At 44.1% G+C, this 22688-nt stretch overlaps 1 protein-coding gene across 1 annotated transcript in view; it reads right to left on the minus strand.

The window, feature by feature from the left end:
• The window catches only part of TES (testin LIM domain protein), an 86387-nt gene extending 66672 nt beyond the window's left edge, over positions 1-19715 (minus strand). Inside the window, exon 1 of the mRNA XM_030216127.1 lies at positions 19414-19715. Coding sequence (XP_030071987.1) covers positions 19414-19440 — 27 coding nt within the window. The 5' untranslated portion in view covers positions 19441-19715. The remainder of the gene's footprint in view (positions 1-19413) is intronic.
• Between the last annotated feature and the right edge of the window lie 2973 nt (positions 19716-22688).

The following is a 22688-nucleotide window of genomic DNA, read 5'->3' on the forward strand; positions in this document are numbered from 1 at the left end:
CTTCTGGTTCAGTGCCTGTACAAAATCGCCAGCTCTTTAATCAGAAAAATTTCGTCGTTTAGCCCACACTGCTGCTTCTGGTTCAGTGCCTGTACAAAATCACCAGCTCTTTAATCAGAAAAATTTCGTCGTTTAGCCCACACTGCTGCTTCTGGTTCAGTGCCTGTACAAAATCACCAGCTCTTTAATCAGAAAAATTTCGTCGTTTAGCCCACACTGCTGCTTCTGGTTCAGTGCCTGTACAAAATCACCAGCTCTTTAATGAGAAAAATTTCGTCGTTTAGCCCACACTGCTGCTTCTGGTTCAGTGCCTCTACAAAATTGCCAGCTCTTTAATGAGAAAAAATTTGTCGTTTAGCCCACACTGCTGTTTCTGGTTCAGTGCCTGTACAAAATTGCCAGCTCTTTAATGAGAAAAAATTCGTCGTTTAGCCCACACTGCTGCTTCTGGTTCAGTGCCTGCTGCCTCGATTTTCGTTGATATTTTTCGGACGAATTATCAACAAAAACCGAGATTTCACTGTAAATGCTCCCAAGTACACACCTCACCATTGTGCTCTTATCTTGTCTGCTGAGCCCTCCAAAACCCACTACCCCCAACTGTACACTACTACAATAGCTTATGTGGGTACAGTGGGTTTCTAGTCAGTTGGAGGGCTCACCATTTCCACAAGTGTAACAGGTAGGAGGAGATACTCCAGGGACCTGCATGCTGCTCTAATAGACCTGGCTATAACATCAGAGGCTGTGGGATGGGGGTCAGTGAATCCTGGAGGAGTAAAGGGGAGGGGGGTTCATCGCTGAGTTCCTCTAGGAGTCATCTGGTCATTTAGGGCACCTTTTGTGTCTTACTCATTAAAAAAAAAGGTTTAGACCAAAACATTGACGTTTTTGCCCTACATGTTTTGGTTCTCTTTCAATATGGCTATAAAACGTCCAAGTGTTAGGCACTTCCTAATACTAACTTTGAAACACCCAACACGCTCTCTTGTGATTTGGAAACATTGCAGGCGAAAAGCAAAAGCATAGACAGATGTCTGCAAAACAGGTTTCAAAAACACTGATTTGGACGTTTTTCTCTTTTGAAAACGAGCCGCATATTAACCTATGGAACTTTGTAAGTCTACGTGCTTTGAAAATGAGCCCCAAAGTGTTAATAGCTCTGTGTGGAACATACATTTTTAAAATAAGATACACAAAGCATGCATTACAGTCTATAATCCTTGGCAGATAACAAGAAAACATATACAATATCAGTATGACTATCACATATAGGGCTAGATTCTATATTATGACTTAAAAATCAGCACAAAAAAAAAACTACGCCTAGATGTATTCTATAAACTACACCTAAAGGTAGACACGGTTTCTACAGTATGCCTAAGGCCTGTCCGCTTAGTTACAGGCATTTGCACCAATGCCTATGCTTAAGTTAGGTACAGAGCGGGTATAACAGTATGCATAGTTTTTAGAAATGCTCACGACCAGCCCATTCCCACACCCCCTTTTCCAATCTGTATCTTAAGAATTTACATGCAAATGTACACACAAATTCTAATGCCAATGTGTCAATAATTAAGTGGAAATTATTGGCACGGATTGGTTTAAGATAATTAAAATGGGAAAATTAGGTTCTTACCATGATAATTTTCTTTCCTTTAGTCATAGCAGATGAAGCCATTACGTATGGGTTGTGTCCATCAACCAGCAGGGGGAGATAGAGAGCACTCAACTTTTCTCAGTGCCTCATGGCCAGCTAGCTCCACTGCCTCTTCAGTATTTGAAGCTTCCAAAGCAGTATGGCAAACCGCAATGGGAATCACAAGAGCTTTCCTCACAGCGAACGATGGCCCCTTAACAAGGGCATGAACTCAAAAAAGGAGGGAATGAACTCATCCTCCTGAAGGGAATAAACTCGTCCTCCACTTTGTATAAACGGAGGGAATACTTGCATCCTCCTGGAGGGAATAAACTCATCCTCCCGAAACATGAACTGGAGGGAATGAACTCATCCTCCTATAACTGTAACAAGAATCCTGAAGACTGTTTTCCGACTCCCCAAGGAAGGAATATAACTTCAGGAAACAAGAACAGCACCTAAAATCAGAATCACTGCAATACAGACAATCATACAGGGAGGGCTCATGGCTTCATCTGCTATGACTAAAGGAAAGAAAATCATCATGGTAAGAACCACTTGTAACCACTCGCCTCCACCTACCCTCCTCTCTTCCTTCCCGTTCACATTAATTGATTTGATTTGCTTACTTTATTTATTTTTGTCTATTAGATTGTAAGCTCTTTGAGCAGGGACTGTCTTTCTTCTATGATTGTGCAGCGCTGCGTATGCCTTGTAGCGCTATAGAAATGCTAAATAGTAGTAGTAACCTAATTGTCCCTTCCTTGTCATCAAGCAGATGAAGCCATTACGTATGGGATGTAACAAAGTAATCCCTAAATAGGGTGGGAACAAGCCACACCACGCGCTAGCACCTGTGCTCCAAAACGCGCATCCCTCCTGGCAGCCACATCCAGCCTGTAATGTCGGGCGAAAGAGAGCTTAGAAGCCCATGTTGCAGCACTGCAAATCTCATGAAGAGATAGTGCTCCAGTTTCCGCCCAGGAAGAGGAAATCGCTATTGTGGAATGTGCCTTAAAGGCTTCAGGGGGAGCCCGGCCAGACAGCAGATATGCTGAAAAGATAGCTTATTTGAGCCAACGGGCAATAGTGGCTTTAGACGTTGAAGACCCTCTGCGAGGACCTGCAAACAGCACAAAAAGATGATCAGAGGTCCTGAAAGAATTTGTAATTCGCAGATACTGCAACAGAGTCCTGCGCACATCCAAAAGGTGCAACTGCCCAAATGAACCTGGAAACTCCTCCTCAACAAAGGAGGGAAGAAAAACAGGCTGGTTTAGGTGAAACGCTGAAACCACCTTAGGCATGAAGGAAGGCACGGTCCGAACCGTGACTCCCGACTCTGAGAATTGCAGAAAAGGGTCTCTACAGGACAGCACCTGGAGCTCTGACACCCATCTCGCCGAGGTAATGGCCACTAAAAAGATGGCCTTCCGTGTCAAATCTTTCTCTGAAGCATGCTGAAGCGGTTCAAAGGGAGCCCCCTGAAGGGCCTTCAATACTAACCCCAGGTTCCAAGCTGGACAAGGTGCCCGCACGGGAGGACAGAGCTGAAGCACCCCTCTAAGAAACCGTGCCACATCTGAATGAGCAGCTAAGGACACGCCTTCAACCTTGCCACGCAGGGAGGCCAATGCTGCCACTTGCACCCACAGGGAATTATAGGCCAAGCCTTTGTGTACACCATCCTGCAAAAAGTCCAGAATCGGTGAGACAGGAGCCCGCAACGGAGAAAGCACTCTTGAAACACACCAGACTTCAAACTGGCGCCAAATCCTGGCATAAGCCACAGAAGTGGAGCGCAGAAATTAACTTGAGTAGCCTTTATCTCTCAATTGCGCCCTCTCAATCGCCATGTCATAAGACCAAAGCGGCAGGCGTCCTCCATGACCACCGGACCCTGTGACAACAGGTATGGAACCAGAGGTAACGGAAAGGGAGCCTCCAACAGCATCTGTCGGAGGTCCGCATACCAAGGCCTCCTGAGCCAATCCGGGCCGATGAGCACCACTTCTCCTGGATGCAGCCGAATCCGCAGGAGCACTCGCCCTATCAAGGGCCACGGAGGGAAGACATACAGCAAGCCCAGGGGCCAGGGTTGAGCCAAGGCACCCAACCCGGCAGAGTGAGGATCCCTCCGTCTGCTGAAGAAGCACGGGACTTTGGCATTGGAACTGGTCGCCATAAGATCCATCACTGGCTTGCCTCATTTGGCACATATCTGCAGGAATACATTGTCTGCTAGTTCCCACTCCGCTGGATCGATCTGATGCCTGCTTAGATAGTCGGCTTGCACGTTGCTCTGACCTGCAATGTGAGCTGCTGACAGGGACTGTAGATGCAGCTCGGCCCAGTGGCAAATTTATTCGGCTTGTGCGGCTAGAGCTCTGCACTGAGTGCCGCCTTGTCGATTTATGTAGGCCACTGCTGTCGTGTTGTCCGACATCACTCGGACAGCCAATCCTTCCAGGATCACTTGAAAGGCCAGAAGAGCCAGAAACACCGCTTTCAACTTCAGGTGGTTGATAAACCACTCCGACTCGTCGGGCGTCCACAGACCCTGGGCATGCTTCCCCTGGCAATGTGCACCCCAGCCCTTCAGGCTGGCATCTGTCACCACTAGGTACCAATCGGGGAGTGCCAGCGGCATTCCCTGCCGCAACATGCTGTCCAAGAGCCACCACTCCATACTGAGGCAGGCTGCAGGGAGCCAAGAAAGTCTGCACTGATAATCCTGAGATACTGGAGACCATTGTTGAAGTAGAGAATACTGTAGAGGTCTCAGGTGCGCTCTCGCCCATGGCACCACTTCCAAGGTGGCCGTCATCGATCCCAACAGCTGGACAATGTCCCAAGCTCGTGGGCGGGGCATCCTCAGGAGCAGACAGACCTGATTCTGAAGCTTGCACCGCCTTTGCTCGGGAAGAAACATATAGCCCGAGGCTGTGTCGAACCTGGCCCCCAAATATTCTAGAGATTGCGAGGGTGTCAGGTAACGTTTGGCCATATTGACGACCCAGCCCAGAGATTGAAGGACTGAAACCACTCTGGCTGTAGCTAGATGACTCTCTTTTTCTGAGTCTGCTCTGATGAGCCAGTTGCCTAGGTACGGGTGAACCCGGATACCCTCTCGCCTGAGGAAGGCAGCTACTACCACCATTACCTTGGAGAAGGTTCGGGGAGCTGAGGCGAGGCCAAAAGGCAAGGCCCGAAACTGTAAATGTTTTCCCAACACCGCAAAAACTTCTGGTGCGGGGGCCAAATTGGTATGTGCAAGTAAGATTCTTTCAGGTCCAGAGATGTGAGAAACTCTCCTGGCTGTACCGCCGCAATAATGGAGTGCAGAGTTTCCATGTGAAAATGCCGCACTCTTAAGGACTTGTTTAGCTCTTTTAAGTCCAGGATCGGGTGAAAAGACCTGCCTTTTCGTGGCAAAGTAAATGGATTAGCGGCCTAGACCTTGTTCGGCGGGAGGCACAGGGGTCACAGCCCCTATCTGGCACAGACTGTGCAGTCTCCTCTACCGCTGCCCGTTTGGCGGCAGAACTGCATCGGGACTCCACAAACACGTCTCTCACCGGGGCATCGAATTCTATACGGTATCTGTCTCTGATCAGGTCCAAGACCCAGTGATCTGCGTCGAAAAAGAGGGAAAGTCTTCCTCCGATGACAGGAAACGAGGAGGGGGCCGGCGCACCATCATTGAGAGGGTCGCCCCTGAACCGGCAGCTGCGGAACGTTTGTCCGAGCGAAAGGAGTTTCTCTGCTGAAAGCGGGCACGTGAAGTGAACCCAGCAGCACGCCCTGGGCCGTACCTTCTAGCTTCACGGAAGCAAGGTCTGTAAGAGGAGCGGACCGCCTGACCCTAAGAGGAAGGCTTCGGCCTATCTTCGGGCAAGCGCTGAGGTTTGGAATCCCCCAGGCCTTTAACAATGTTTTCCAGCTCCTCACCAAACAGGAGAAGGCCTTGAAAGGGCAACTTCACCAACCTTTGCTTAGAGGCCATGTCCGCCGCCCAATGTCGTAGCCAAAGAGTGCGGCGAGCCGCCACTGCTACAGCCATTTGCTTAGCCGAAGCTCTGACGATATCATAAAGGGCTTCAGCCAAAAAAGGACAAGGCCGACTCCATCCACGGAGCCACTTCAGATAAGGTCTCTGCTCCATCACCGGGCTGTTCCACTGCTTGCTGTAACCAAGCCAGGCAGGCTCTAGCAGCATAACAACTGCATGCAGACGCCCTAACAGTGAGACCTGCCAAATCAAAGAACCGCTTCAGAGTTGAATCAAGCCTGCGGTCTTGAATATCCTTCAGGGCAACACCCCCTTCAACAGGGAGGGTAGTTCTCTTTGTCACAGCCGTGACCAGGGCATCCACTTTAGACATTGCAAAGCGAGCCAAAATGTTCCTCACTCAGAGGGTATAATTGCCTCTTAGCCCTGGCAACCTTCAAAGGTCCCTCGGGGTCAGCCCATTGAGCCAAAATAAGCTCTTGGATGGAGACATGCAAAGGAAAGGCTCAAGCAGGCTTTCTGGTACTAGCCATCCTTGGATTAACCGAGGAGGCTGTGCCACTCCCAGGATCTTCAATCGAGAGGGCTTGTAAGGCACCTGAAATAAGTGCTGGCAGCTCCTCGCGGTGGAAAACCCGACTCTGGCTCCTCAGCCCAAGAAGTTCTGCCAGACCCCTCAGAATCCTCATAGCCTGACCACGGGGGGGGGGGGGGGGGGGGGTGCGCCACACTCAGAAGGGGAATTAGCCCTTCTGCGTTTATCAGGAGGATAAGAAACAGGCAAAGCCAACTCCAAAAGGCCAGGATCCACCGGGGGGGGGGGGGGGGGGGGGGGGCAGGCAGAGGGTCCGAAGATCCCTGTGGAAGAGCTCTTTTAAGCATGTATGCCCTATGCAGCATTAAAACAAAATCAGGGGAGGAAACCGCTCCCTGACCGCCCGGATCCTGCCCAGGGCTATCAGCTCTATTATTAGCCTCACTCAGAGGACCTCCCCCAGATTCAGGGCTCTCCATCGCAATGGAGGCCGCGCCATGTGGAAAATCCAAAATGGCGTTCGCTGCCAGCTCAGAGTGCGAAAGATCGCCGCTCGCCATGCTCGGGCCGGCTCTACTGTCTATACAGCACGAATTACAGAGCCCCACTGCTGATTTGCGCTTGCCACATTTAGAACAGCGCTTTACAGTCTCCGCAGACATCGCCGAAAACGGCGGTAAAATTAAAAAATGGCGGTTTGCACCAAAAACGTCTCGATCGCGGGCCCACCCCGGAGGAGTCAGAAAACACTCTTACCTCACTAGACCGAGTATCACAGCTCCGGTCCTGCAGAAGAATATCAAGAAAAAAACCTCTTTTCCAAGATCGCTGGTCTAAAGCATGACGCAACTTTAATTATTTTTAATTATTTTTTTTAATGCTGTGAGGAAAGCAGAGGCAAAAGAGGTAAATAAAAACACTCCGGCGGCTCAGATAAGTGGGAAAGGCAGGGAAAGGCGAAACAATGTGCCTGCATCCACTGAGTGGGAAAGGACAGGGAAAAGCAAGCTAATATGTCCACATCCACGGGGGCATGGGTAAGGCAGGGAAAGGGCTGACCTATGTGCCTTCAAAGTGAAGCTGCTATAGCCTCTAACACCCCGGCTAACAACTGGCAAGCCAGGAGCCACCCCCAGCCAGAATTTTGATGGAGCTCGAAGAAGCTGCAGCCACCCTGCTTGGGGAGATAGAGAATACTGAAGAGGCAGTGGAGCTAGCTGGCCATGAGGCACTGAGAAAAGTTGAGTGCTCTCTATCTCCCCCTGCTGGTTGATGGACACAACCCATACATAATGGCTTCATCTGCTTGATGACGAGGAAGTGCACATTAATCAGAATATGACCAGGATTTGCACTGGCAACTCAAGTCAGACTATACAGAATCTGGGGGATAATACATAACAAAAGCTATTATTGAACCAGCATATATACCCCTTTCCAAACTTTACCCACTCAATTTTATAAGGAAATTGATTTAAAAACAAAAAACTTCTAGGCTTCCTTTTTATGGAAAGGCAAAAAAAAAAAAAAAAAAAAAAAAAATAGAATAGAATAGCATTGCATATCTTACAAAGAGCTAAAGATCATGCTGGGAGGGGGAGGAGGAAGATAAACTTACTGCACTTTTTTGAATCATCGCCTAGCTTTTATCTCCAGACAAGGGGTTCTATGGATATGACAAGGAGATTTGTTACTTATGCCAAGGTGGCTGCAGATGGAAGCACCCCTAGTGGAACAAATATCATTCCCTTACCTACTGGGCGCTTGCATAACACAGAGAATCTGGGGACAACCCTATTCTTTTGGCCACCTGGTAGACCATGAGACATCTTGATGCAGTTATTCCTCATAAGCTCTTCCAGGAAATTTCCTTTATGCTCGAACAAATATTTCCAAATTGCTAGTTCCCACATTCAAAGGTCCACTTGTATAAATGCTAATATCACCTTCCATTCTTGCAATGCTTCAAATGGATGCAATTTGGACATGTATGTAATAACTTGAAATCCTGACTTGACTTCTCTTACTTTGCAATCTAGTATACACATACTCTGCTCCATGATGGATGATGTTCAAGTCTCCGCCTCTAAAAATCTACAAATAGTTACATAATGGGTCTAGAGGGTTTAAACAAGTCACTTAAGAATAAATGGGCAGCAGGATTAAGGAGTACCATATCAGATATTCAATGGAGCTCCTTCTGATCACAGTATGTCCACTGTTCAGCGTCAGTGACATTGATGCAATCCATATTTTATGGCACACAGGGTGCTTTGGACACAAGCCTGGCTATATACTGAAAATTAGTCATGCCAATATGTGATGATATTGTTCAACAGCAGCTAGCATTGAACCAAAGGTCAGAAAATAAAGCAAATGATCCAACTGCATTGGCAGCAAGTCTGGTCTCAAATGTGTCTTTTTTTCTTCACTGAAGAACCCCCTAATGCTTGCTTCTGTTTTCAATTTTGATGATGGCATGGAAAAGAATGGAACATTATATAGAATTATGATTGCAAATACAATTCAAGATATACTTGGAAATTGGAAGCATCTGGACAAACTAAACATCAATTTACGGCGGAATTCATTGTGCTCGATTTATAAGTATGAAACTATTGCTGCGAAGTCCAGTTGTTTTAAGAAGTTTGATGAAACAAGGTCCTCTCTGCAAGAGTATATAAAGACTTCTGTATAACTCCTGTGAATATTATATGGCTTGGGGATGGGATGGGTGGGGGGTGTTCTCACTGTCTTGCATCTGTGTTTTTTCTTTGTTGAGTGAATTGTTATATACTTGTATACTGTTGAAACTTTAATAAAGTTGTGACCTTAAAAAAATAATAATACATTGTTCTGTAGTGGGATGAAGTATCCTAAATGAAAAATTCACTCAATATGTGGACAGGCATTTGAACAAGAGGAAGGCGGTGTCAGATGGAAAACACTATATCCCACTTCTAGGTCACAGGGAACCATATCTCTGAATGCCACTAAATCCAATTCAGCCTCATCTCTTACTCATTGCATGAATTTTAAAATAGCTAAGCCCCATACAACATCAACTTTTCAGCAGCATGAAGCTCTTTATCTAGTTAAAAATATTTGTACAAGACACACATTTTAGATAAAGGCAGGAGTATTTTCTATAGAAGAAGAAGTCTCCTTGACAACAGCTGCAAAACAAAAACATTATGTATAACAGAAGTGAATGTCATGCTGTTACGTGTTGCTTAACTGGATTGAAAAGCCATTTTATCTTTTCTCCAAGGGTGCAGTTTAATACGTCTAAGAATCAAAAATGTACACACAGAGAATACTGTGTTTTGTTGAATGTTCCAGCCTGGACCATTATATTCCTTCACAAACTTCATGCTGAACATTAGGTCCCCTGAAGGATGTTTTCAATAGATTATAAAATGTCCTTGGAAACAGGTCAAGTTCCATAGGACTGGCAAGGGGCCGACATCTATTCAGGAAGGATGACTGGCTATCAGGGCAATTCTACAAAGGGATGCCTAAAATTCTATAAAAAGCGAAGTAGGAACCTCCTTTTCTTTATTGAATACTAGTGTAACTGAGTGTATACACACACACACACACACAAGTGCTCAGGTATGAGCACTTACAATAGCCATAGAACTGGTATAAAAAGTGTTTACCCTTAAATGCTGGAGATAATAAATACTTTTTAAGTTTATGCACATAAGTTGCGCATGTTAAGTATGAGCCATATCCATACTCTGCTCCATGTGTATCCCACCTGTAAAATACATACTATGGAAGACTCTTTAAATACACAAAGTTTTTGGCATTTAGATGCATACATACACGTGCATATGCTAGTATTCTATGTTCTTTATAACATATTTACTGTGTAAAATGTTAGCATCTCCTTGTAGAATTATATCCATATGTTAAAATATCAGAACTGCAGGGCTTACAAGATAAGGAGGAAGCACTTTGGGTTAATCTGGTAAGAGGGAATGGTAGTTGGCATATTTAATTGAAAACATTTACAATATTTCTATGAAGACTGGGGGGAGGGAGGGTACTACTGATAGGCGATTTCAATATACCGAATGTTGATCGAGACTTCCTTTCTGCAGTGTCATCTAGTAGGGAGATCCTAAATTCTCAGCAAGGAGAACTGTTGTGACAAGTGGTAATGGAACCCAAATTGGACCTAGTGCTAATGAATAGAGGAAGTTCCCGATATTACAGTGAGTAATCACCAGATAGGGTGGTTCAATATTAGGACACAGGAAGAGATGGTTCATTCAAAAGTGAAGTTCTTAGACTTTAAGAAAACTAACTTTGTCAAGATAAGGAATATCTCAAGTAGTCATTAGCTGAATGGAGATTTTTTTTTTTTTTTTTGGGGGGGGGGGAAGAGTAGAAGAATAGATGAAACTGAAAAGAGAAAGACTATGATCATGAGGTGTTAGCTATAAAAAAAAAAAAACACACACACATATATATATATATATATATATATATATATATATATATATATATACATACATACATACATACACACACACACACAAAACAGGGTCAGAAGGGAATATATCCAAAAAGTATTGAAGGACTCTAGATAAGTTGATGACTGTTGTCTGATGTTTTCCAATGCCTCTGAGTCTTGAGTGTCTCCAGAGGACTAGAAAAGGGGTGGATGTGGTCCCTTTCACCCACTAGGGACAGAGAAATGTAAACTGCTTTGGTTGTACCACAGAAAGGTGGTATATCAAATCCATAACCCAAAAAATAGGAGGGGGATTAGGAACTACAGGCCAGTTAGTCTGACCTTGGTGGTGAATACATCAATGGAAACACTGCTAAACAGAATATGATGTAGTTTCTGAGATAACAGTTTTCTACAGGGGGTCTTGTCAGATGAATTTGATTAATTTCTTTGACTGGGTGACCAGAAAACTAGATCAAGGACATGTGCTGGATGTAGTCTAGTTTATCTAGATTTTAGCAAAGCCTCTGAGACAGTTTCCGACAGGAAGGGTGTTAGATCTGGAGTAATTAGATTCCACATAGATAACTTGGTGCTCCTGGTATATATGGACCTAAAGTGATTGTGCAGGTGAGAAACTGTATTTAAAACATGTATTGATTTTAACATAACCTCACTCTGTAAGCCACATTGAGCTTGCAAAAAGGTGGGATAATGTGGGGTACAAATGCAATAAATAAAAATAAAATAAAAACCAGTGGAGTGGGCAGCAACCGGCAATAAAGGGTAAAAATAAATGGAGTCCACGCTGATAAGGGTGTTACAGCGGTGTGCCACAAGAATCGGTCCTTGGTCTGTTAACATTTTTCTAAGCAATAATGCAGGGGGCTAGCAGGTGAATCTGCCTTTTTGTGGATGATATTAAAATAGCACACACACCCTGGTGGGTGTACATAAAATGAGGGATCTAGCAAAGCTTGAAGAATTTGGCAGCTAAGATTTACAAGGACATCCATTTGTACCACTCCCTTGGAGTTTTGTGGCTCAGTGTATGCATGAAAGAAGAGTAGGACATAGGATAGGGTTGATCATATCTGATAATCTAAGGTGGCCAAACAAGTGGAAATGTGACAAGGAGCATACAGAGAACGGCCAGCTGGAAAAAGGAGGCAATACAAATGTTACAGAGAGGCACTATGAGGCCTCACCAGATTCACTCCAGCTACTAGTCAGAAGGTCTTAGTCTACTTACTATGGATGTGCATTTGTTAGCAAACATTTGGATCATTAGCATGCCCTTAGAAAATGTGTGTAAAATCAATTTTAATGTGAATTTTAACCTACAAAGTAAAGTAACACATTAAATAAGAACACATTTAAACTTTTAAATTAATGCATGTAAGAAATTTGAGGGGAAGAGCCCAAATAAACAGAAAATAAACCAACAATGTTGGTCCTCTACCCATCCTTACTACTTACCATCATAACCTCTCCTATACCACTGATACAAGTCTTACTTGGCTTAGAAGCTGAGAAGACTTGGAGATGTCGTTAACAATGCTTCCTTAAAGAAAAGTGTAACGCTATTTCTTTCTAAGAGGAGTAACCTACACAGAGCAGGAGGTACAACCCTGGCCACCAAGATTTGTAACAGAGTGAACACACCGGAGAGAGTAAAAAGCACAAAAAAGGATCAGCGAAAAAGTTAGAAGAATGGTCTAAGTGTTTGGCAATTAAACTTTAATTCAAAGAAGTGCAGAGTGATCCACCTGGGAAGCAGAAATTCAAGGGAGCCCATATGTGCTAGGAGGTGAGAGAGACCTTGGGGTGATTGTGTGACAAGACGGTGGCCATAGCCAGAAGGATGTTAGGCTGCATACAGAGGCATAACCAACAGAAAAAGGTGTTGATGCCCCTCTACAAGTCACTGGCAAGGACTCACTTGGAGCACCGTGTTCAGATTTTGCTAAGGATGTAAAAAGAAGAGAACCAAAATGTTATGGGGCTTGTGCCAAAAGATGTATGAGAAGAGACTGGAAGACCTGAAAATATATATTTATCCTATAGGAAAGAAGGGACAGGGGAGATATGATATAGACATTTAAATACTTGAAAAGTATTAATATAAAAGCAAATCTTTTCCAGAGAAAGGGAAATGGTAAAACTAGAGGACATGAATTGAGGTTTTGGGGTAGTAGACTTAGGAGTAATGTCATGAAATTCTTTTTCACAGAGAGAGTGGTCGATGCCTGGAATACTCTACCAATGGAGGTGATCAAGACAGACTGTGACAGGATTCAAAAAGACATGGGATGAACACAGAGGATCTCTAATTAGAAAATGGATAGTATTAAAAAGCAACTATCAACATACATGCAGCCATCTGAGTAGCGTTTAGATGGCGACCCTGGTTGTGAAGAACTAAGGTTTGTGCACTGCTCCTTCCTGAAAATACGTTGGGTTCTACTGCTCAAGAATAATGTAAACTCATCTAATGTGGTCCCCCCCAATCTCAGGTCTATCAAGTATGCGAAGAGTAAACCGTGGACTGGAATGTCAAATTCAGTGGAGACGTTTAGTTGTACCTGGAGTTAATGCCTGACCTATCTGCTTGCATATGCACTCCTTTAACCGATACCAAAACTAAATGTTTCTGAAATGCCTAAAAGAATGACATTAGAAAAGATATGTCGAATATTTTCCTGCAAATCTTTAATTTTATACAGTGCTCATTGTAAGAAGATTACAACGCCCTACATTTTGGAACAGCAAATTTTGTGATGCCCCCAGGATATATTTCCCATGCCACAAGATGGTTCTTGTCTGCTTAAAAACAAAGATGGCTGCAAAGTATGTTAATACTTGATATACTGCTATGCATAGGATCACTGACTGTCCTGCCATATCCAGAACTGGTTGTTATTAATTCCTACCAATATTGTTACAATCAGTATTCCTGAACTAGGCAATCACTGAACCATGTAGGATTAATGTTTCAATATTTTTGATGTAATTAGGCACCTTGACTTTTTATCACTTGAAATTTGGCTCGTATTAAAAAGTTCTGTATTATAAAATGTTCTCTTTATGGAGCTATCCAGTGCCTATGGTTTTTAGTGCCTTTGTAGTTGGGTTTTTCTTTTTCCTGCTGCTCATTGGTCTTATTTTTTTTTTTTTTTTTAAATGCTCATGAGGGTCTGCTTCTCTGGTTGTATGATGTTCTTTTTTTCCTGGCACTCTAGTATCCAACCCCCCCCCCCCCCCCCCCCCCCCACTAAGACAATCTTCCAGTCTTCCTGCATGGCACAAACCTTTGGAGGTCCTACAGTCTGTCAGGTGATTTGGGAGGATCTCTTGGGACTGTCAACACATGCTGAAAGATCTATTATAAGAATGTTTTGAAGACTGAGTTACAACTGTTCTTGCTACACATTAAGAAAAAAAAACTTTACATTTATTCATTACAGATAAAGTCTCCCTACAATGTAATGTTTCATCCTAAAATATATTCTCATTAAAATGTTTCCCGATGTCCGTAAGTTGTACTGAAACAAGAGAAAAGGATGTGCCCAATCAGAGTACACGATAGGATAAAACATCTGGTACAAGAGATATAACCCATGGCTAACATCAGTTGCTCCTTTTATCCTTTATGGCACTCAAAAAAAAAATGAATGCCCATATCTATTTTGGGGATGTTTAACATTTTTTTAATTTATGCTTAAAAAACCCCCAAACTATGCTAGTTTCCTAAACACTTTTTATTCCAAATATACTGAAATATTGGGAAGTCTGGGTGTTTGACCTAGAGAAAAATACAAATAATTTATGAACCTTGCTTCATAAGACAAGAATTGTACCACAAAAATGCAAGTCATGAATATCTGCACACTGCAACTGACATCATGAGAGCAAATTGAAAATTCCATTTAAGGACATTTGCAAACTATTTTTGCATCTGTAACACCAACAATGTTTCTTTTCCAGTTTTGATATTTATCATGGAGAAGAAAGAAAAGAATTACATAGTGACTTCAGTTTAAACTGGCCAGCTGGCATAAGTATAAGCATGCCACATGCTAAGCTGTAGCACACAGGCTGAGAGCCAAACACTGGATTTTTACAGACTTATTAAAGAAGTATTTAGCTGTGGTAAGATTTTCACACACTTGTGATAAAAATTAATTTTACCACAGCCAATACTACTTGTGTGTTACTCTGCTAGAACCAAGATTTATTAGTTAGAAAAGTACAAGAACTCAATTTATTTTACTTGCAGGGTTTAAATCCCCACTATAAACTAGCAGATTTTACTGGCTGTTTCTGCCTTAATCTTAACAGAATACAATTTATAGTCTTTGTTAATTTTTGTTAATTTTCATTGTAAACCATTTTGAATGGCATATTTAGTCCAAAATAGGCAATGTATAAAATGGGTTATAAATAGTTTTAATCACCTAAAGACCTGCAGAACTAACTGTTCTGACAAAGGCAAACTGTCAAAAGGTACATCTAGCTCAGCATCCTGCCTCCAACTGGGAAAGATACCCTTATCTGTGCACAATTGGAGGGAATAAGCTTTTCTGCACAGCAGGTGAGAGGGTGGAGAATAAGCCTTTTCTGGCAGTACAAAGATGATGCACTGAAACACACCAAGCAAATACACAGCAATTATCAAGGGTAACTAGAGCTCCATGAAGCTTCTGCAGTGATGTAGCCTAATGGTTAGAGCACTGAACCAGGGAAAACAGGGTTCAAATTCCACCAAATCTCCTTGTAACCCATGGGCTAGTCACTTACTCACAAATTCTATATACGGCGCTCAAATTTCCATAACCGTAGCCAAGAGTGGAAGAGTGGTCTAGTGGCCTAGAGTGGACTTTGGTCCTGGGGAACTGGGTTCGATTCCCACTGCAGGCACAGGCAGCTCCTTGTGACTCTGGGCAAGTCACTTAACCCTCCATTGCCCCAGGTACAAATAAGTACCTAAGCCGCATTGAGCCTGCCATGAGTGGGAAAGCGCGGGGTACAAAAAAAAAAAAAAAAAAAGATATGGACGTAAATTAATTGGCTAACAAGCTCTTAACCATCAACAACTGGGGGCATCTGGCAGCATGCTATACGGCTGGGAACCTAACTCCTATAACATGTATCTCAAAGCGGGCACAGCCATGTCAGAGGTGTTCTGAAAAGTTCAGTGCGTAGTTATAGAATACCAGGTAAGCATGCCTAATTTAAGCACTAGCATTTACATCAGGTTTCAGCGGAGACATAGGTTTGGCACCTAAAGTTAGCCATGGGAATTGGCACTAAGAACGATTCTATAAAGGGTGCCTATCTCACTTAGCACCAATTTTTTAGCACCATTTATAGAATGCCCTCCGTAATTCTCTATTGCCTCAGATACAAATTTAAAACTGTAAGCCCTCCATGGACAAGGCAATATCTACTGTACCTGAATGTAGCTTGCCTTGAGCTGCTACCAAAAACGCATGAGGAAAAGGGAATGAGACTTATATATCGCCTTTCTGTGGTTTTTCCAGCTACATTCAAAGTGGTTTACATATTATATACAGGTACTTATTTGTACCTGGGACAATGGAGGGTTAAGTGACTTGCCCAGAGTCACAAGGAGCTGCAGTGTCGACCCCAGTTCCCCAGGATCAGAGTCCACTGCACTAACCACTAGGCTACTCCTCAACTCCAAAAACCAAACCCATGCAGCTCTTTGCTAGCTTTCTAAGATTAAAATTTTGAAGTTTTAACTTATCAAGAACTGGAAAAAGGGACATTTACCATTGCTGGATAATCTATTTACTGGGCTAATTAAATGTTACAAGGGCCTATTAAAAAAAACCCCACAGTTTATTCCAAGACCAATTGCTATTAGAACTCAAATATTCGTTTTCCAGGAATAGACATGCAAATATGCCAAGGCAGTGCATGCACATATGCCAAGTGTATTGAAATCCCACTGGCTGGGGGCCACTTCCCTCAAATGACAAATTTCAGAATTTGTACTGCAAAAGACTAAAGGCAGCAATAAAAGAAGGATTTCATTAATGCAGACAAATAATACAACCATTGAAAAAGATCTCAAATGGTATTTTAAAAGTACAAAAGGCCAATTCAACTTGCTGAATACTTCAAAAATACCTGACAGTTTAACTCTATATAGTCCAGACCAGGGTTATCCAAACTGTGGGACGCAACCCCAAATGAAGTAATGCACACCACTTTCAGGGTTGTAATCCTGGCTAAAGTACATGGACGCATCATTGCGATGTGCCTCGGTGGGGTCACCGGGAACACTACAGCCATGACCATGAGGTCGCTGCTGAAAAAAAATTGGTAAGCTCCGATACAGAGTTTCTCTCACAAATTTATCCTCAAAACTGAATTCTGGTTTTCCTTAACTTTCAACCAAGAGTTTTTCCTCTACACCTCTGGGATTTCAGCTCATTTGGAAGCGGCCTCTCGAGCTACTGCTTCATAAGCCTTTATTCAAATACCAATGATTTTCCCCCACCCTCCTTATGGTCGCAATGGCTCTCAGTCTACCCCCCCTCCCCCGCAAAAACAAAAACCCCACACAGTTCCTCCGGAGTCTAGTTAGCATGATCCCTACATACACCCCAGTGAAGACTAGTGGCTAAAATGACATCACTAATGTCCATAGCCAACCTGGAGAATAGATATGATACGATCCTGGAATGAAGGTCCTCAGTGTTGCAGTACACTGAGCTCCCATTGAGTAAATCAGCAAATCATAGTTCATGTATTTAATATACCTCAAAGGAGGTCAGAGACATCAAAACGGTTCACAATAAGTAAATAAAATACAGGAAAGAAAACCATACAGGGGATTGTGAGGGTACTTGTGACCTGGATTGGCCACTGTTGGAAACAGGATGCAGGGCTTGATGAACCTTCAGTCTGTCCAAGTATGGCAATACTTATGTACTTATGATCAATAAATAAAAGGTTAACACATAAGGGAATAATTGTAACATCATAATAAAATGCTTTTACAGAATAATAAGGGAAAGGAAGAGAAAAGATTGTGACTGATTCATGAAGTGAAGGGCAAAACTGTCAAACAGCGAAGATATCAGGAATATGGTTAGTCCTTGGGGGGAATGCATGACAGAAATAAGTTTTCAAAGAGAATGAAGTTCTTAGAGGAAAACCTAATGTCCAGAAGTAAGCTGTTCCATAGAGTTGGGTCAAGCACAATAAATCAAGAGGTTCTAGTGTAATCCAGATGAACTGATGAAGCCTTTTAGTCAAGACAAGTGACAGTACATCTACAAGATTTTAGCAGTTGTACACTACAGGAAGCAAAGTACCTTACAAGGTCCCACCTTTGCACTTTCATCCAAGTTTGAGCAAGGTGTGAATAAGTATGCTAGATAAGCATCTGTTTATTACTCAGATGTATAGTAAGCTGCCTTTTTTTAAATAAAGGGAAGTGTTTTGGATTTCATTTCATGTCAGATTATACCTGCTGTACACCATAAAGGTGGTCAGTAAATCCCAATAAATATACAAAAAGCTATTCACTTTAACCTTCTGAAATATATATATAAATAATTTCAGAAGGAGTGGAGGAGTGGCCTAGTGGTTAGGGTGGTGGACTCTGGTCCTGGGGAACTGAGTTCGATTCCCACTTCAGGCACGGGCAGCTCCTTGTGACTCTGGGAAAGTCACTTAACCCTCCATTGCCCCAGGTACAAATAAGTACCTGTATATGTAAGCCGCAATGAGCCTGCCATGAGTGGGAAAGCGCGGGGTACAAATGTAACAAAAAAAAGGTTAAATTGAATAGCTTTCTCTCTCTTATACATACATATACATATAAGAGAGAGATTACCCTGATAATCAGATATAATAAAAGCAGGTTTCTATTTATAATTCTGGGATAAGAAGAAAACACTATATAAATATTAGTTAACAACTGCCAGGTTCCACAGGCATTAACAAACAATACAAGTTCACTGACTGAGCACTAATACAGGTTTAAAAAAGTTTTAACACCAGAACCCCCAATGATAAGATCCACCAAGCAAGTCCCTTCAGAGAAATTTGGGGACCTACATGCAATGCTTTGGGAAGTTCCCATCCCATTCAAATAATCCAGCTGAGCTTTATTCCTTACAGATAGCCACATGTTTTGTTGTTATCCCTTGAGAGACCTTCATACAAATCAATCATGTGAACAGGGTGATCATGATTTCTAGACTGTACTAGGCAAACAGCTTCTGCAGTTTATTAAAGCCAGTGTTACTTTAGGTGCCTTCCAGATGTTGAATTTTAAGATCTTATGCTTTTTACAGCAAATATTTTGCAATCTTGACATTTATATTTCTAAATACATTTTTTTTTTACAATTTTAATACCCTGTATCGAATACACTAATCTCGTACCATAAAAGACCGGAACTCTGGAACCTGTCTCTGGTTCACACAATCTGAAAAAGTCCAATTTGTAAAGCAATATCGAAAAACATTAGAAATATTTAGCGATGATGCTTTTTAACAACGTTCACCAGTTAGCCCTTCCCTATACACCAGTCATTGTTACTACTACAACCATCATCACCACTTCCCAAATAACCATGCTCCATGCTATCTTGGCCTTGGGTTTTATAAACCGACAGTTAACTGTAAGGGCAGCTCCTCTAGGTGATGACGGTGCGGTGTGGGAGAGGAGGAGGTTGCTCGGGCCAGGCCGGACAGGTACCTTATCGACGAGCAACTCACCTTCTTCACCCTGCTTTCCAAATCCATGGTCTCTGGAATGCCAACAGCCCCTGAGACGAGGTCGGACCAGTGGAGGACCCCAGAGTAGTTCGGAAGTGTTGGGGAGTACAGGAAAACACTAACAGAAGCCGAAACCCTCCGCCTTAGCTGGCTCGCTCTCTGTTACTTTTAACTCAAACTTCCGCAGTTCCACAACAGCTGAGCAGAACAGACCCTCGGGGAAACAAAGGCTGCGTCTCAGCCAATCAGCGCTCGAGCGCCTGCGGGACGCCTGCCAATCGCTGGCCGACGCAGTTAGCTTTACACTGGAGCGCCGCCACTGCCACCTCGGCGCTTGCCAAATGCAGAGAATAGGCGCGGCTGGGGTGAGGCACAGCAGAGTCCTCCTGTTGCGTTCAGCGGGGGGAGGGGCTGTCCCACTGCAGCACGTCCTCCTGTGCAGACAAAGTTTACCTTCATCCGGTCCTCCTAATCATCTCTCATGAAATGCAGACGAGAAAGGTTACATTAGCACAAGTCTGAAATCTGTAAACAGTGGATCTACTCGATAAGGCTTCAGTACTGGTTAGTAGTTTATACACACTGGCTTTAAAATGAAATAATAAAAAAAGCAAGAACATGTTATCTGTTACAGAACAAGCAAACCTTTTTTCAAATGAGACAGTTTATCTAGTTCCAGGACTGTAAGTACCTGCTTATACTGTGTGATTGTTCTCCGCCTTGAACTTGATAGTTAAGCAGATTGTATATGCAGAACAACCAGCAACTTCACCAGCCCAGCATGAGATCTTGACATGGGTGGGTCAATATCTGCTTGTATCTCCTCATATAGCTCATAATATATAGCCACTCGGGACAAGCGGTAATCAGCCACGATTTTCCTGTCTGACTCAGTAGGGTTACCATATGGCTCCAGAAAAAGGAGGACACATCCAGTGGTGTGCTGGTAAATTTTTAACAACAGGCTCTCTCCCCGGTCCACCTCAGCGCCCCCCCCCCCCCCCGTCCACCTCTGTGCCCCCCCAAAATTGCAGAGCTGGCTATAGCAGGGGAGGGGGGCAATGCATTACTCTCTCCAGGAAAAAAATTAAATGATCAACAGGTTCCAATCTAATTCATGTTTAATGTGGGATAAAATGCCATAAATAAGTAAATAAATATAAACTTTTAATGTTGAGCATCTGATTCTCAAAGTGAACATATTCCAAACACTATAATGAAAATAAAATGATTTTTTTCCTACCTTTGTTGTCTGGTGACTGTTTTTCTGATCATGCTGGCCCAGTATCCGATTCTGCTACTATCTGTCCTCTTAACTCCGTTTCCAGGGCTTCCTTTCCATTTATTTCTTTCCTCCTTTCTTCTTCATTTATGGTCCTCAGCTTCTGCCTATTTTCTTTATCCATATGCAGTTTTTCTCCTCTCTTCCTTTTCCCTCATCTCATCTCCTTCCTCACTTTTCTCTCCCCTCCATCCATGTCCAGCATTTCTTCTCTCTCCCCTCCTCTCCCCTGCCCTGCATGCACCCATGTCCAGCAGTGACCCTCCTCTCCCCTGCCCTGCATGCACCCATACCCAGTGACCCTCCTCTGCCCTGCCCTGCATGCACCCAGATGTCCAGCAGTGACCCTTCTCTCCCCTGCATGCACCCATGTCCAGCAGTGTACCCTCCTCTCCCCTGCCCTGCATGCACCCATACCCAGCGACCTTCCTCTGCCCTGGCCTGCATGCACCCAGATATCCAGCAGTGGCCCTTCTCTCCCCTGCATGCACCCATGTCCAGCAGTGACCCTCCTCTCCCCTGCCCTGCATGCACCCATACCCAGCGAACCTCCTCTGCCCTGCCCTGCATGCACCCAGATGTCCAGCAGTGACCCTCCTCTCCCCTGCCCTGCATGCACCCATGTCCAGCGACCCCCTCCATCCACCCATGCCCAGCAGCGACTCTCTTTTCCCCCCTGCCACCCCCTCCCGAGCTGTTTTATGAAATTCTTCTTCTCCTCCCTCCCTCCCGCCCTCCCGATCCGGTCCCTCACCGCGCGCCCGCTTGTTTTTTAAATTCTTGGCTTCCAGCGCCGAGTCGCCGACTGTCTGAGTCCTCCCTTGCCGATTCGCGCTTCAAAATGGCCGCCGAGACTTCAGCCGAAGTCTCGCGAGGCCGCCTCTGGAAGTCTCGGCGGCCATTTTTAAAGCGCAAATCGGCAAGGGAGGACTCAGGACAGTCGGCGACTCGGCGCTGGAAGCCAAGAATTTAAAAAACAAGCGGGAGGTGAGGCGGATCCGAAGGGAGGGAGGAGGGAGGGAGGAGAGCCAGAGCCGGCTCGCTATTTTCAACAACCGGCTCACAAGCCGGAAGAAAATTTAACAACCGGCTCTTGCGAGCCGGTGCGAGCCGGCTCCAGCACACCACTGGACACATCTGACGTATCTTCCAAGGCCACCTGAGGATAAAATGCACAGGGGCGGGACCGGGGATGGGCAGGCGGTGGAAGCACAGGTTGCCTTGGCTCCCATCTTGGCTTGTCAGCTTGGTTCTCTTCTACAAAGTCCATCTGTGCCAGGTAGAATCAGTGCATTTTATCTAGCAAAAAAGGTGCCGGTACTCAAATGCTAGGCCACCCTTCAGGGGTGGGGTGATCACTGAAGGACCCACCCCACAATAGCCAGGGCCCCTGCAACCAGTCACAGAATCTATGACAAGGAAGAATTGGTGTGTAGAGCCTGAGCTCTTTCATTAAAACTTGCAATCCATGGGTCAATTTTAGCAGACAATGAAAAAGGTGCCGGTACTCAGTACCCCCAAGTACCCCCCTCAAAAAAAGCCCTGGGTAGAATCCACCATCTATTTTACGATCACAGCAAGACACGTTTAAGACAAATGCACAAGTGGCATGCTCAGGTTGGTACGTCGCTTTTCTATGATGTGAAACCTCCCTAGTCTTTGTTGGCACAACCTCTATTGTCACGTGATATGCATGCGCCCACACAGAGACATGATGAAATCAACAAGTTGAAGCTAATTGGTTAGTCTATGTTTTCCCTCCCCTGCGCAGCCGTCATGTAGTACACTCACAAATCAAGCAAACCTATGAGATGCTGCCTCGTCATTCTTTATCATTGGTAGTATTTTTATATCTCACTTATATTTTCAAACATGCTGGTGTGTGCAGCATACGGATGTGCACAGAGGAAGTATTGGTTTCACCAGTTAGAGTTCTCATTTGATCAACATTTTAAATCTGGAGGGGCTGGCTATAGGGACCCCCTGTAATCAT

Source organism: Microcaecilia unicolor, chromosome 10, assembly GCF_901765095.1.
Source record: "Microcaecilia unicolor chromosome 10, aMicUni1.1, whole genome shotgun sequence".
NCBI lineage: Eukaryota > Metazoa > Chordata > Amphibia > Gymnophiona > Siphonopidae > Microcaecilia > Microcaecilia unicolor.